The sequence below is a fragment of the Teleopsis dalmanni genome, chromosome 1 (assembly GCF_002237135.1).
Source record: "Teleopsis dalmanni isolate 2A chromosome 1, ASM223713v2, whole genome shotgun sequence".
NCBI lineage: Eukaryota > Metazoa > Arthropoda > Insecta > Diptera > Diopsidae > Teleopsis > Teleopsis dalmanni.
The window spans coordinates 58,015,572-58,028,948 of NC_051846.1; the positions used below are offsets into that span (position 1 = coordinate 58,015,572).

General features: G+C 27.3%; 2 protein-coding genes across 2 annotated transcripts in view; one reads left to right on the forward strand and one right to left on the reverse strand.

Annotated features, from left to right (window-relative positions):
* Window positions 1–9,912: 9,912 nt before the first annotated feature.
* Window positions 9,913–12,358, forward strand: LOC119681985 (uncharacterized protein MAL13P1.304-like). Its single transcript, XM_038095310.1, has 3 exons — window positions 9,913–10,513; window positions 10,577–12,279; window positions 12,325–12,358. Exons 1-3 carry the CDS (start codon window positions 10,361–10,363, stop codon window positions 12,356–12,358), a joined length of 1,890 nt encoding a protein of 629 aa, XP_037951238.1. The 5' UTR covers window positions 9,913–10,360.
* Window positions 12,359–13,124: 766 nt separating this feature from the next.
* The window catches only part of LOC119681993 (echinoderm microtubule-associated protein-like CG42247), a 15,877-nt gene continuing 15,624 nt past the window's right edge, over window positions 13,125–13,377 (reverse strand). Inside the window, exon 4 of the mRNA XM_038095321.1 lies at window positions 13,125–13,205. Coding sequence (XP_037951249.1) covers window positions 13,125–13,205 — 81 coding nt within the window. The remainder of the gene's footprint in view (window positions 13,206–13,377) is intronic.

The window sequence follows — 13,377 nt, forward strand, 5'->3', positions numbered from 1 at the left end:
AGGTACATGTGTAAACTGACATGCGCATATTATGAAAATACTAAAGAAGTATAAATGGGAATATTGTTGTTCACATACTATAGTTAAGCCATTGCAGTATTATTATGTAATATTATTAACCACAAAACATTTTGCATTTTTTAGTTTAATATTTTTAATTCTTAGTTTTTACGACGTAATTTTGTTTTGGTTTATTCTCTTTTTAACTTTCATACTTAATTTAAGGCTGCCATATTGAAATTTAGTTTTGCTTTAAAGAAACTATAGTGATAGAATAGGATGACAATATTAATATATTTTTGTGATTTTGTTTTAAATTTTCTATATTTTGTATATTTTCTTTTACTCTGTACGCAGTTAAGTTAGCTGTTTAAAACTTTTAATATTGGTGTTGTCTCTTTCTTATATTAGTATATTGGATTCCTAAATGAAATATATACGTCTCTTACTATATTTTACATAAAATTTTCTGGTTTACATCTAATTTTTATGTAGTTTGTTTTAAAAACGAAAGCAAAAGTTGAAGAACTGGTTTTTTTTCGCCGATTTAGGAAAAAAAAAACTAGTGGAATGAATTATTGAAAGCTATTTTGCAAAAGGGTTGCCAATTTTACGTACAGGCGCATACAAAAATTATTAGAGGAATCTAATGAATGAAGAAGCACAGAAAAAGAAAAAGGGATTGGCAAACGCTAATATTTTTGTGTATACGAGTATAAATATACGGTCGTGGTATTCAATATATTTAATTCGAGTATAGATACAGTCAATATAATATCAAAGTCAGAAAAATTTATTATTTATAGATTAGTTGAGAATTCTTTTCGTACATATATTTTTAAATGTCATTCATTTTTATTATTGAGATATAGTTTATATTATATATCAATTTTATTAGAAGATTAAGGTTGCTCGTAATAACAATTGTATAAATAATAACAATTTTTTTTAAGTAAGTGCATAAGCACACGATATAAAGTAGACATATATTTTCTTCTTTGACACATAAAATGCACCAATTGCAATTATTATACCTTAGAGCGCTTCATTAAAAATTATATTAGATCACTGAATTCATTAGAAGTTTTAAATTATAAAGCAACTTAACTTTTGTTTTTTTTACATATACAAAAATTTTCTTATGGTTAAATAATAGAATGTTACTCATAAAAGGAGAATAAAAAAAATTACAACTTTTCTGCTTTATAAAATTTTATATGAATAATTCAGTAATTATTTTATTATAAACAAATAAGCGTCTTAAACAAATGTACAATATTTCAATATGTATATTTATCTACATTCATGCATGCAAGAAAAAAAAAAATTAGATAAAACATCGTCTAAGCTCAAACGAATCTACATTGGCGCGAAGCAAAAGTCACTACAAAAAAGTGTAATTTCAAAATAAATGAGACGCAATTTGATTATAATAAAAAAAGCAAAATATATTTATACAATGCTCAAAACTAAAGCACATCTATTTGCAAAGCTAAAGTAAGCAAGCAAGTCGCATATAATTTCATGTATCTGTACAGAAGGAAGCAAGAGAATTTGAACACATTAACTTAAATTGCACAGACACACCAAAACCAAACAGTTTTGAACACAAACCTATTCTAATATTTGCATGAGTTTTGTATTGAAAATTAAGCTTGTAAAAACAAGACGCTGTTCCCTTCCCCTAGCACTTTTTACCTATACTTTTGACATACTCTGTGTTGTGTTATGTGATTTGCTGGATTGGATTGTATTGAATAAAAAGGCGAATATATTTACCGCCATGAATTAATTTGAAAAGCTGGAGGGTGAAGGGGCAAATGTAGGTACACATAAGCTTTAAATGCCATAGGCCGTTTACAAGCCTTGAATATTTTCAAATATACATATAAGTTCTCTATGCATAGCAGTGACGTCGTAAGGATGGCTAGAACCCAATATATTTCATTTGTATATTTTATTTCAACCAAGGTAACTTCAAAGCAAAACATTATATTTACTCTGTTATTTATGAATAAATATACTACGAGTAATATATATTTGTTAACCATTGTTATATGTTTTTTTAATGTCTTAAATCTTATTTTGTATAAAATTAAAGATAAGAAAATGGTGACGTCTTGGAGATTGTTATCTCAAAGACTTATTTTTAATGTCTTAAAAAAGTATATAAAAGATATTACTTACTAGTCTATTTTTCACATGTTATAATTTTCTCGAAAGAGGTTGATGACGTCTTGGAGTTTACTATCTCAATGACAATTTTTTTTTGTATATTTAAATATGGATTAATTAGCCTAGCCCGTTAAAAAACAAAATGATTATTAATAATAATTTGATCATTAAAACAATAAATTATTAATTTTGTCTGATCAAATCGATGGATTGATCAAATATTAGTTCCATTCTACGGTTCTTATGTTTAAGTTTGAAATCCAAAAATTGTATTATTTTTTAAATACATTCTTCAACAAGCTTTTAATCAAACTGCTATCATTTCATTTCATTATTTACTACTTTTTAATGTTACTGTAATAATTTAGTTACCTATTTATATTATACTCTCAACGTAAGTTGTTTATTAAAACCATGTTTATTAAAAAGATCTAATAATGATAATGTAGGTATAATATGTAATATTCAAATATTGCTATATTATTCCGATATAATTTTTGTACTGACGGTCAGTAACCATCATGTTAAAACTGATACTATAATAAGCTAGTTATAAATAATATAGTATCCATGTCATTGGTATAAGGTTACACTTCAAATCACTGCAATGAAATGATTGATTCACAAGCTAGAAAATCATTCAGAGGAATAAATTAACATTAAAAGTTCTTTAAAGAATAAATAAAACACTCTTAGAGTATTAAAGTATTATCGTTCCATAATAAAAAAAATTGCCCAATAACTGAATAAAGCTTACACTGAAACGAAAATGCAGTTGGATAATTTTATAGCGATTTTTACCCTTTGGAGTCTAACAAGATTCATATATCTTTTTGGGTATCTACTTATTCAAAAAAATTTAACATAACTTAATATCCAAAAAATTTATAAAGACAGTGTTTTCTTTTTATTTTACTCTTTTGTCTTATTTAAAGTGATATGCTACTTACACTAATTTAAGCTGAAACTTATAATATATATCATTTAATATAATAAGTTCAGATCTAATAAAAATTGTGATATATACATTTATTAAACAGATCTAATTGATTTGTATCCAATCTAATTGGTTTAAGGTCGACCTAATTAGTTTTGGTCAGACCTAACTTATTACAATCAGATTTAAATTACTTGATGTAGATTAAAGTTAGTAAGAAAAAGAAAAAAATAATATAAATCGATTATTGTAATAAATCAAAATGACTAATATTGGAATACTCATTTGAAATAATGTTGGTATATCAATTTATCACAATAACTCAATAATAGATTGAACAAAATGTTAATAATTAAAAAAAAAATAGATCTTGAAAACTTTTTGTATGCATAATTATAAGAGATTTTTGTCTTCGGTTAATAGATGATGTGACAATAAACTGTCAAATGAATTAATTTTGAGCTTTCTGTCATTATAGTTAAATCGGTGCCAAGTTTGTTGCAATTTTCGTCAACAACCTAGTAGTATGGGCACTCAGGTCCAACTTAAATGGCATATAGGACCATACAGATAAGAATAGATCGCTACTGGATGAAATATAGAACTGGATGTAATATAGAAACCTGTGTAGCATGATAATAATCTATTACCATTTGAATTAGTCGAAACTATAATTTATATTTGATTTGTTATGGATATTAATACTATATGATATTAATATATAGGAACATATAAATCTGCATGTATAGAATTGTCAATATTCAAAACAACTGCAATATAATATCAAAACTAATGAATGTTTTAAATAATGAATATTCATACATTTTATATTTTTAATTTAAATAAATTATTTTAAATATTTAATGTTTTTGACGTATTGTTATTATTCTATTTACTTTGAAATTTGTGTAGAATAATGCAGACGAAATATATTATTTAATAAACAACTACTAGAGAAATACAGAAAAAAAAATATTACACACATACACACATTCTTATATAAGTTTGTTTGCTTTCGTCGATAAAAAATAAATAAATCGACTATAAGATACAACTACCGCATTAGTAGCGAATAAATTGCTCTACAGCAAGTATCTATATACATAATTTAAATTCTTAATTTTCATGTACATTCTCGAAATATGTTCTTTCACTACTTTGTGAGTACTACGTCTGCCACAATGAAATCTTTTTGAGGCTTTAGGCGAACAGTTCCTATTTTGTAATAATTGATTCATTTTGTAAACATTTTTCTCTATTTATATATTATTAATTATATAAGTGATTCACTATAAGATGAAATGAATTTTTGTTTTCTTATAATTTTGAATGTATATAACATACATACATTTATTGAAACACTGAAACAATCATTTATACATTTATGAGTAAAAGCTTGTACAAATAAATGATTCCCCCCAAAGTGGTTATTTGAAGATCTACCCACTCACTAAGATTATGAATTGGTTAATTATCTTATAGATCAACGATATTGTTTTTTCTATAAGATCATTATCATTAAACTTTAACCACTATTAGAAATTCTAGCGATATTACAGTACAGTAGTATCAATATACAATATACTGATTATGTGTTCATTAAACCTTAAGCACTATTAGATATTCAAATTGTAATAATTAGGCTGCAAGCCTGGAACTTGCAGTCTAGCCTGGAACTTGCAATTCGAATATTTCCTAAGATCATTAATGATGAGTATTTGTCAATACTCGAAACAGCGTTGTGTGGTCAGCCAAATTTCAATAAATTAATCAAATTTTTTTTGTTGTTTCTTTATTACTGTTCGAACCCTTTTCGTTCGTTTTCTTTTCGTTATAATACACGTCACATTCGATGAAAAAATCAACTACGATAATTGTAAATAATGCAATTTTAAGATTTTATTGAAGAAAAAAAAAAAATAAAAATAATTTTCTCAGTTTTTAGAATATTTGCTATTTTGTCATGGGTTTTTTATATACTAAATATTTACAATTCAAAGTCATTGTAACTGACTGTACTTTTTTACAAATATATACATAAATATATATTTATATATAATAAATCTTTTCTTTTATTTTATGTGTTTCTATTATTTCTACTAATATGCAGTTGTGACAGTCGTTGGTGTTGTTATTGTAGTTGTTGTTGTAAGTGCAACTTGCTCATGCAAAATTTATCTGCAAAAAGTGAATGCACTAATTTTGCCTTGCGATAGACGGTCGCAATCGTGTTCGCTGCAACTATCGTCGTTGTCAATGGTCATGTTCGTACATTAGACATATGAATATGTTTGTATATATATATTATACAAAGCTATAATTTTACTAATATTGCTATTTATTGCACTAAAATTTATTGTAAATTGCAACTTACGTACAATACAATAGAAAGAAGTTTGTCATTTAAGTTGCTCATACTCATATTTCAATAGTCGGCAGTCAGTCAGAATAATGTTATGATAAATACTATATTATAATTACACTACATCTTATATTCTAGTAGAATTTACTATTATAATTTGGGTATAAATATGCCTACATATGCAGTGCATTGTGCATTGCATTCTTATAAATATATGTGATATAAGCTAACATGTATAATTAAGATTCAAGGAGACTTGCAGTTCTGTACTCTAGTGTTCCTACTATATAGTATGTCTTGTTTTTATTAATTCTAAAAAATGCTTTTGTATTCCTATTCACGGTACATTTTAATTACATCGATAAGCTTATCTCTAACAATATTTTATATATTTTATGAGTAGTTTTTTTTTTTTTGTTTCGTTAAAATGTTATTTTATATTAAATTTAAAAATTATTTTAAGTCTTTTCACTGAGCTTTAATTTTAAATTGTTTTTCTATCTTTAGGCTTCGCTGTATGTCGAAAAATATGACATTTGACCATACCTAACAGCAAATCTATCTGTTTTTACTACTCCGCATTCCACTCATAAGCTTCATTCATGACTAAATATACTAAGAATAAAATTTTATTATATATATATAATATATTGCATTGAAACAGACAATTTGTTTCCTAATAAAATTACGGTTATCAATATAAGATCTTTAAGTTGTAGTTACGGTAATCTAGTACACGATCGTATACTAGTAAAATCTTATTCTCCGCCACTTTATTAGGGTTTACATTTTCTGAAGTTTTGAATATTATATTCCTGACAAAGTGTTTTTTTCAAGAATCGACATTTCAACAAGCTGCTGAATCAAGAATAATAAGAATCTGGATAATACAAATATGTAAATAACATAATTCCAGAATACTGATACTATTCTATAATTCCAGAACACTAATATATTGTTCTCTTGTTGATTATAATATAGTGTCATCTGAAAAATAAACTGATGAAATTATGGTATATTTTTAGATTATAAAAATATTTTTTAAATCTTGACTGATCTATAATAATTAAACGTTATAGCGGATTTAAGTATAACTTAAATTAATTTAATATACATAGGGGAGTGGCGTATATTACTAAATATTTGATTTCTAAACTAAAAAATTAATATATTAACTGATTTGTCTGGTTTAGAATACTTTTAATTTCTAAAACCATAAAGTCATAAATTAGTCATTTATTATTAGTCCAATCTTTCGACTTTCATTGACGGTCATTCTCAAGGAGTTCAGATAAATTAATAATTTAAAACTTAAATTATTGAAAATAAATAAAAATTATTATTGCTTTGTTACAAGAATTCTATTCCACATAGAAAAGGAATAATAGAGTTCAGATAAATTAATCATTTTAAATTTAAATTATTAAAGAAATTATTATTGTCCTATGATAAGAATTCTATTTTAAATGGAAAAGGAATAATAGAGAGTTCAGATAAATTATTAATCTTGAACTTTAATTAGTGGTGTTTTGGTTATATTGTAAGCGTATGATATTGAACTACAAGGATCCAGGAATTAAACCCTGTTATATTTAGTTAAAATTAGTTGAAACAAAAATAATGGTCTTAAAATCTTCAGACTTCGGTTTTATTCGCAAAAATTTTTACGTTTTAATTTTTAGTGGTTCCAATTTTAAAAATCAGTCTATTGTGAATGTTCACCATTAACTAATAAATGCAAATACATAAATAATTAAATTACTTAAATATTTAAGATAGAAATGGCTATCATTCTAATATTTATTTTGTGTTCTTCTATTTAAATTAAATAATTTTTAGTGGTTACAGTTTTTTTATTTCAAAAATTACAGCTAATATTTCTATTTAGTTTTTGGTTAATTATTTGACCATCACCTTTACAACGATTTAAATTAACCGAACTGTTGAAAAATAATTAATTGTAAGCTAAACTATTTCATTACTGTGCTTTAGCACAAATCAAAATATTAAATTAAATTATGTGTATTTAATTAAATTAAATAAATTATAATTTATTTATCATTCTAATATTTATTTTGTGTTCTTCTATTTAAATTAAATAATTTTTAGTGGTTACAGTTTTTATATTTCAAAAATTACAGCTAATATTTCTATTTAGTTTTTGGTTAATTATTTGACCATCACCTTTACAACGATTTAAATTAACCGAACTGTTGAAAAATAATTAATTGTAAGCTAAACTATTTCATTACTGTGCTTTAGCACAAATCAAAATATTAAATTAAATTATGTGTATTTAATTAAATTAAATAAATTATAATTATATATAATTTAATATTATATATAAATATATTTTATATTATATAATAATTATATTTTATATTATATAAAATTATATTTTATATTATATATAAATTATATTTTATATTATATATATAAATTATAATTTTTATTATATATATAAATTATAATTTATATTTCAAGTTAGTGAGTTTACGTTTGAAGAAGTTGAAAGCGCCAAATACTTGGGTGTCCTTATTAATAAAAACAATGAAATCAGTGTTAGTATACAAGACAGAATTGTAGCAGCAAACAGAAGTTATTACGGACACGCGAAAATCTTCAAATCTAAAATCGTGACCAGAAGTGCCAAACTACACGCTTACAAGGCAATCGTCCGCCCGGTATTATGCTATGGGGCCGAAACGTGGACTCTAACGACAGCAGATGAAAACCAAATTAGAACATTCGAAAGAAAGGTGTTGAGAAAGATTTATGGTCCCATCCGCCTGAATCAAGAAGAATTTCGTCGGCGTACGAATGCTGAACTACTACAACTTTGTGATGGTGAAGATGTGGTGAAGTTCGCAAAGTCGCAACGCTTGAGATGGTTAGGACACGTCATGAGAATGCCGGACGATAGACCACAAAAGCGAATACTCCATTTCACGCCGTATAATGACCGCAGCAGAGGTAGACCGCGTATAAGATGGCTCGACAACGTGACTGAAGACATCAGGAAAATGGGTATACAAAGCTGGAGATCTAAAACATCATGCAAAGCAGAATGGAGAAAGCTGGTTGATGCAGCTAAAGCTCACCCCGAGCTGTAACGCTGATGATGATGATGATTATATATATAAATTATAATTTATATTATATATATAAATTATAATTTATATTATATATATAAATTATAATTTATATTATATATATAAATTATATTTTATAAGTAAATAAGATATTTATTGTCAAAATGAAGTGTTTGACTTTCTTCAGTAGTTCTCACTTTGTTCTCACTGCAATATACACATTTCATCAAATCTGGTTCACTGTTGATATTGATTGGATTTGGTAACTCTGGTTATATTGTCTTTCTTCCAATATTACTGATGAAATTTCTTCAACGTCATATAAATTATCACCTATCCTCCGTCACTCCATTTATTATATGTACTTGTGTTGATGAAAGGCATCATGACGTGAAATACACTGCTGCTGCTGCTGCTGCAATGGTTCTAGTGTTAATAAATTTAAATTGACTTTAAGTAATATATTCTCTTTCGTTTAATTTTATTGTTGTTTATTTAAGCATACCAAGCGAATATATTTTTTAATATGTTGTTGTATATTTTTTTCTTTTTAAATTGAATAAATAAATATTTACGAAATTGCAATTCTTTTAGTTTTGTATTATTGAGTTTTGGTGCTTTTCTATCTATCTGGTCTGGTGCATGCGCTCTAAAACGTCGATTCCACATATCGAAATGTCAAATTTTTATCTGTGTTTTTTGTATTTTGTTTATATACATTAATTTTATTTTTTAGATTGTTTTTGGTATTTTTTTTTATTTACTTTTTTCACAATTTTGTCTTATACCATCTCTGCGTTTTATCGCAATAATTGCTTCGCTGTTTAAAAATTGTTTTATATACAAATAATTTTATACTGCATGTTCAGAAAAAATTACGTAACTTTTGGTTGTGTAGCCGGAGACTTCAACAATTTCGAAATTGTATCTACATGTGATTAAACAAAAAAATATTAACATAAATTGTTTATATAGCCAGTTGATTTGGGTTAGTAATGTTTAATAGTTTTTAGCGTTTATTAAGATTTAAAAGAAATAACTTCGGATGCCGAAGTAAAAATACTGGGAGGAAAACAATCTGAAAACAACACAAAGAATCGAAATCAATAATATTTTATGTATTTTGTTTTGCTAAAATTTGATATTACGATTTTCATATTCAATCTCTCCAGGAATCTACTTTCAAATTTTTTTCCAATTTCATTTATATAAAATATTTAAAACTTGAAAAATACATTTTTTAAATTACAAAAATATTTAAATTACTTTGACAGTTAATTCAATCAAAAATTATAATTATATATTACATTAATATCATAACTTAAAACTAATAATTATATATTTTTTTCTCTTTTACAGTTGTTTTATTTTTGGAAAGTAATTGAAAGTGAGAAAAGTATTGAAGTTGTGTTAAGAAGAAGTTGAGTCCACTTGCGGTCCATCAAAAACAAAAAACAAAAAAAAAAAAGAAAACAAATAAAGCGAAGGAAACAGGGAATAATAATACAAGAACTTACCATTATACATAATTACAATATTAGTAATGTTATTTAATGTGATGGCTTATAATGCTGTTAGTTATTGTTACGATACATCGGATTTTTCTTATAGATTAAGGCCCCACGATTTTGTGGGCCCGCCAGAACTTCTGTTACTAATAGTTAAGTAAAGCTGAATAACAAGTTCAAAGTAAAAGTAATAAATAAAAACCTTTAAAAAAAAATCTTTGCAAAAAAAAAAAAAATTAAAACTCATTTATAATTAAATTCGCTTTGAAGCAGCATTGTAGTCCTTATGTTGCAATCAGGCATAATCGTTGTTGAAAAACCTCCATCAATAGCAACTCAACAGCAAAAGCAAAAACCAAATCACGAAATTCAATATGTCGAATATTACGAGCCAACTGATCCGCCTCTTCAGCATCATCATGCAATCGTTCTGGATAATGTAAGTGTAACCCATACGCCTAATAAAAATCAGTTTAATATTAATAAGCCAACTATGTCGCAGAATTTTGCATTACCACACAATCAATCCACACAAAATAATCATCAACGAATAACTCAAATGTTACAATTAAGCGAACAACCTAATGCTGCTACAACATCTAATATTATAGTACCAACAGCGGATTTTGCATCAAATCAAATTTTCAAAATAGTGAGTACAGATGGTGCAGGTGGTATAGAGAGTCGGCAAATGTTTATAGATGCATCAACGAATTCTAAAATGTTGCTTGGTAATATAACGATGTTGCCAAAGCAAGTAGGAAATGCCACAAATGCAAATAATATCAGCGTATTGCCAACTCCACAAAATAATCAGCAACCGCAAACTATAAATTTTGTAGGTACGAAAAATATACCATACATTAGCGGAGGAAATACAGCTCAATTGAATGGTAAAAAATTTCCTACGAAAAATGCAAATGTCAAGAATCAAATACAAACGACAGGTACATTTGTCCAGCAAACACCGCAGCATGTGGTGCATAAGGTAAATGTGCCAACGAAAGTGATTTCACGTATGCCGACCATTGTACAACAAGCCACAAATAACACCAATCACAATATCACACAACAACCATCAACAAATCATCCGTATGTGGTATCACAGTCACACAAATATGTAACTGCTAGCAGCAGTAATATACCAAAGATTGGTAATATTATAAAGAAGAATGTAAATAAAAGTTGTCAGAATAAAATATCCGCTAATAATACACAGCAACAAGGCACTGTAAAAACGTTTATAGCTCAGCAAGCCTATCAATACCATCCAAATAACAATAATAAAATCACTAAAACTAAATTACTTAAACAATTAGGCAATACCACTGGTGGCGGAGTCTCAATTGCAACATTGCCACTGCAGCAGAGTTTTGGTACCTATACGATAAACTCAAATAAATTAAATAGCAGTAATCAAAATAATGCGACAACTAAAGTTACTAAAATGACTAACAACAAATTTATAATGCAAAATCAGCCGCAACATGTTGCTACATTACCTCAGGGTACACAACTACAACATAAAACTATGCAGGCTACACAGCCACAAAGTAATATTGTTGTACAACAGCAAATACTTCCAAATTCGATAGTTGGTGGCAATAGTAATTCAAGCGCTTCCAATAGTAACATTAAGTATGTTAATTCACAAGGTGCTGTTATACAACAACATCAAACACATCCTAGCTCACAGCATAGTCAAAAATATCGCCAACAGTTTCTGGAGACGCCTGTCTGTATACAACGTGAAAATAATACAGTGACGAATAATGCATCTTCTGCAATCAGTAACTATCAGACAGAACTCGATATGACCGATGAGATGTCTGCGCGCATTCTACAAAGTATGGCCCAAAAACATTTTAATAAGCAACAAGCACAACATCATCAGCAAAAACTCAAAGTATTGCCATCGCAGTCGCAACCCCATTATATAATACAGAACTCGCCGGGCAGTACAAATATTGTTTTGTCTCCTAACGATTTTTCTACTTATAATTCCCAACAACAAAATTCTTACATGCCTATCTCTGCGAAGACATTAATAACAAATGTTGCTAGCAATTCAGCGCCGTCAATTTCATTATCAAATGCAAACGCAGAAAAAAATCACAGTACCTCTGTCAATAGATCACAATCACTAGAACGGAAACAACTTGATACGAATTCTGCGAAAAGGGCAACTGAGTTCATCAAAAACAGGTAAGAAAGGAGAATTTTTTCTTATAATTATCACAATTTAAGTAGAGATGAGATAGTCTCAGTTATTGATGAGTTTTAATGAGAAAGTAACTTTAAATTAATCGACAATATAAACTAATTTTGATAAGAAATAATACACTTATTTTCTAGGGCAGTAGTACCCAAGCTTTTTTTTAACCAATGAGATCACTATGATATTTTTCTCTTTATAAGGGACCACAAAGTTTAAGAATCTGCATATTTTTCTTTGTGCTCAAAACTCCAGCTTCTGTTGCTTTGTCTGGATATCGCATCATTGTACAATATACTGAGAGCATGACTTTGTAACCATGATTTGGTTATGCGGGCATAACAGTGACAAAGCTCCAGTTTGAGCACAATAAATAAATATACAAGATTAATAAGATTATTTTAATATGCTTTAAGCATTATTGGTATAATATATAATGAATTGTATAAGTGCATAGGTACATTATATAGGCTCTAAAATAGGTATATAGTTACATGGAAATTTTTTGTGTTTTCTAATAAGTGAGGTCTCAGTGAACAAACTACAAGCTATGTATCTATATGTGTAAAATTTGATTCACGGAACATTGTTAACCAACTTGCGGACTATCAGTTGGCAACCAATGTTCCCAATGCATTTAACTCCAAACTGTGTATGCACTTTAAGGATCTACTCAATGTTTCATTTTAATTTCATCATGTGTGCCTACAAACAGTAACAGTAAATCTTCGAACACCAATCGTGTCCATTAGTTTTCACGAAGCTCTTTATACTCGAGCCAAAGATCCCAACTACAAGCATAATCAAATAATACTCAAAGCAGTAATATATTTCTTTATAAGTAAGAAACTTTCTTGCGGTCCCAGCGACTACCAGCAAAATCAAGAAAGCCCATAGCAGACAAGTTAAGTTTTTGCTGTTTTTGGTTATAGGTAGAAAGTAAATCATACATTATAGATGCTGAATTGAACTATTGATAATAATAAAAAACTTTAATAAAACTAGCCCACCTTGGTTAACATAATCTCCATTGCCGCTGATATCTGAGTAAATTGTTTTAATAAAAAATTGTTGGAGAAAAATTTAGA

Excerpts from the sequence above, each read along its gene's own strand:
- LOC119681985 (XM_038095310.1), top strand. The coding sequence starts at position 10,361 with ATGTTGCAATCAGGCATAATCGTTGTTGAAAAACCTCCATCAATAGCA. Across the intron at positions 10,514-10,576 it reads ATGCAATCGTTCTGGATAAT|AATTTTGCATTACCACACAA; the intron begins GTAAGTGTAACC and ends ACTATGTCGCAG. Across the intron at positions 12,280-12,324 it reads ACTGAGTTCATCAAAAACAG|AGATGAGATAGTCTCAGTTA; the intron begins GTAAGAAAGGAG and ends CAATTTAAGTAG.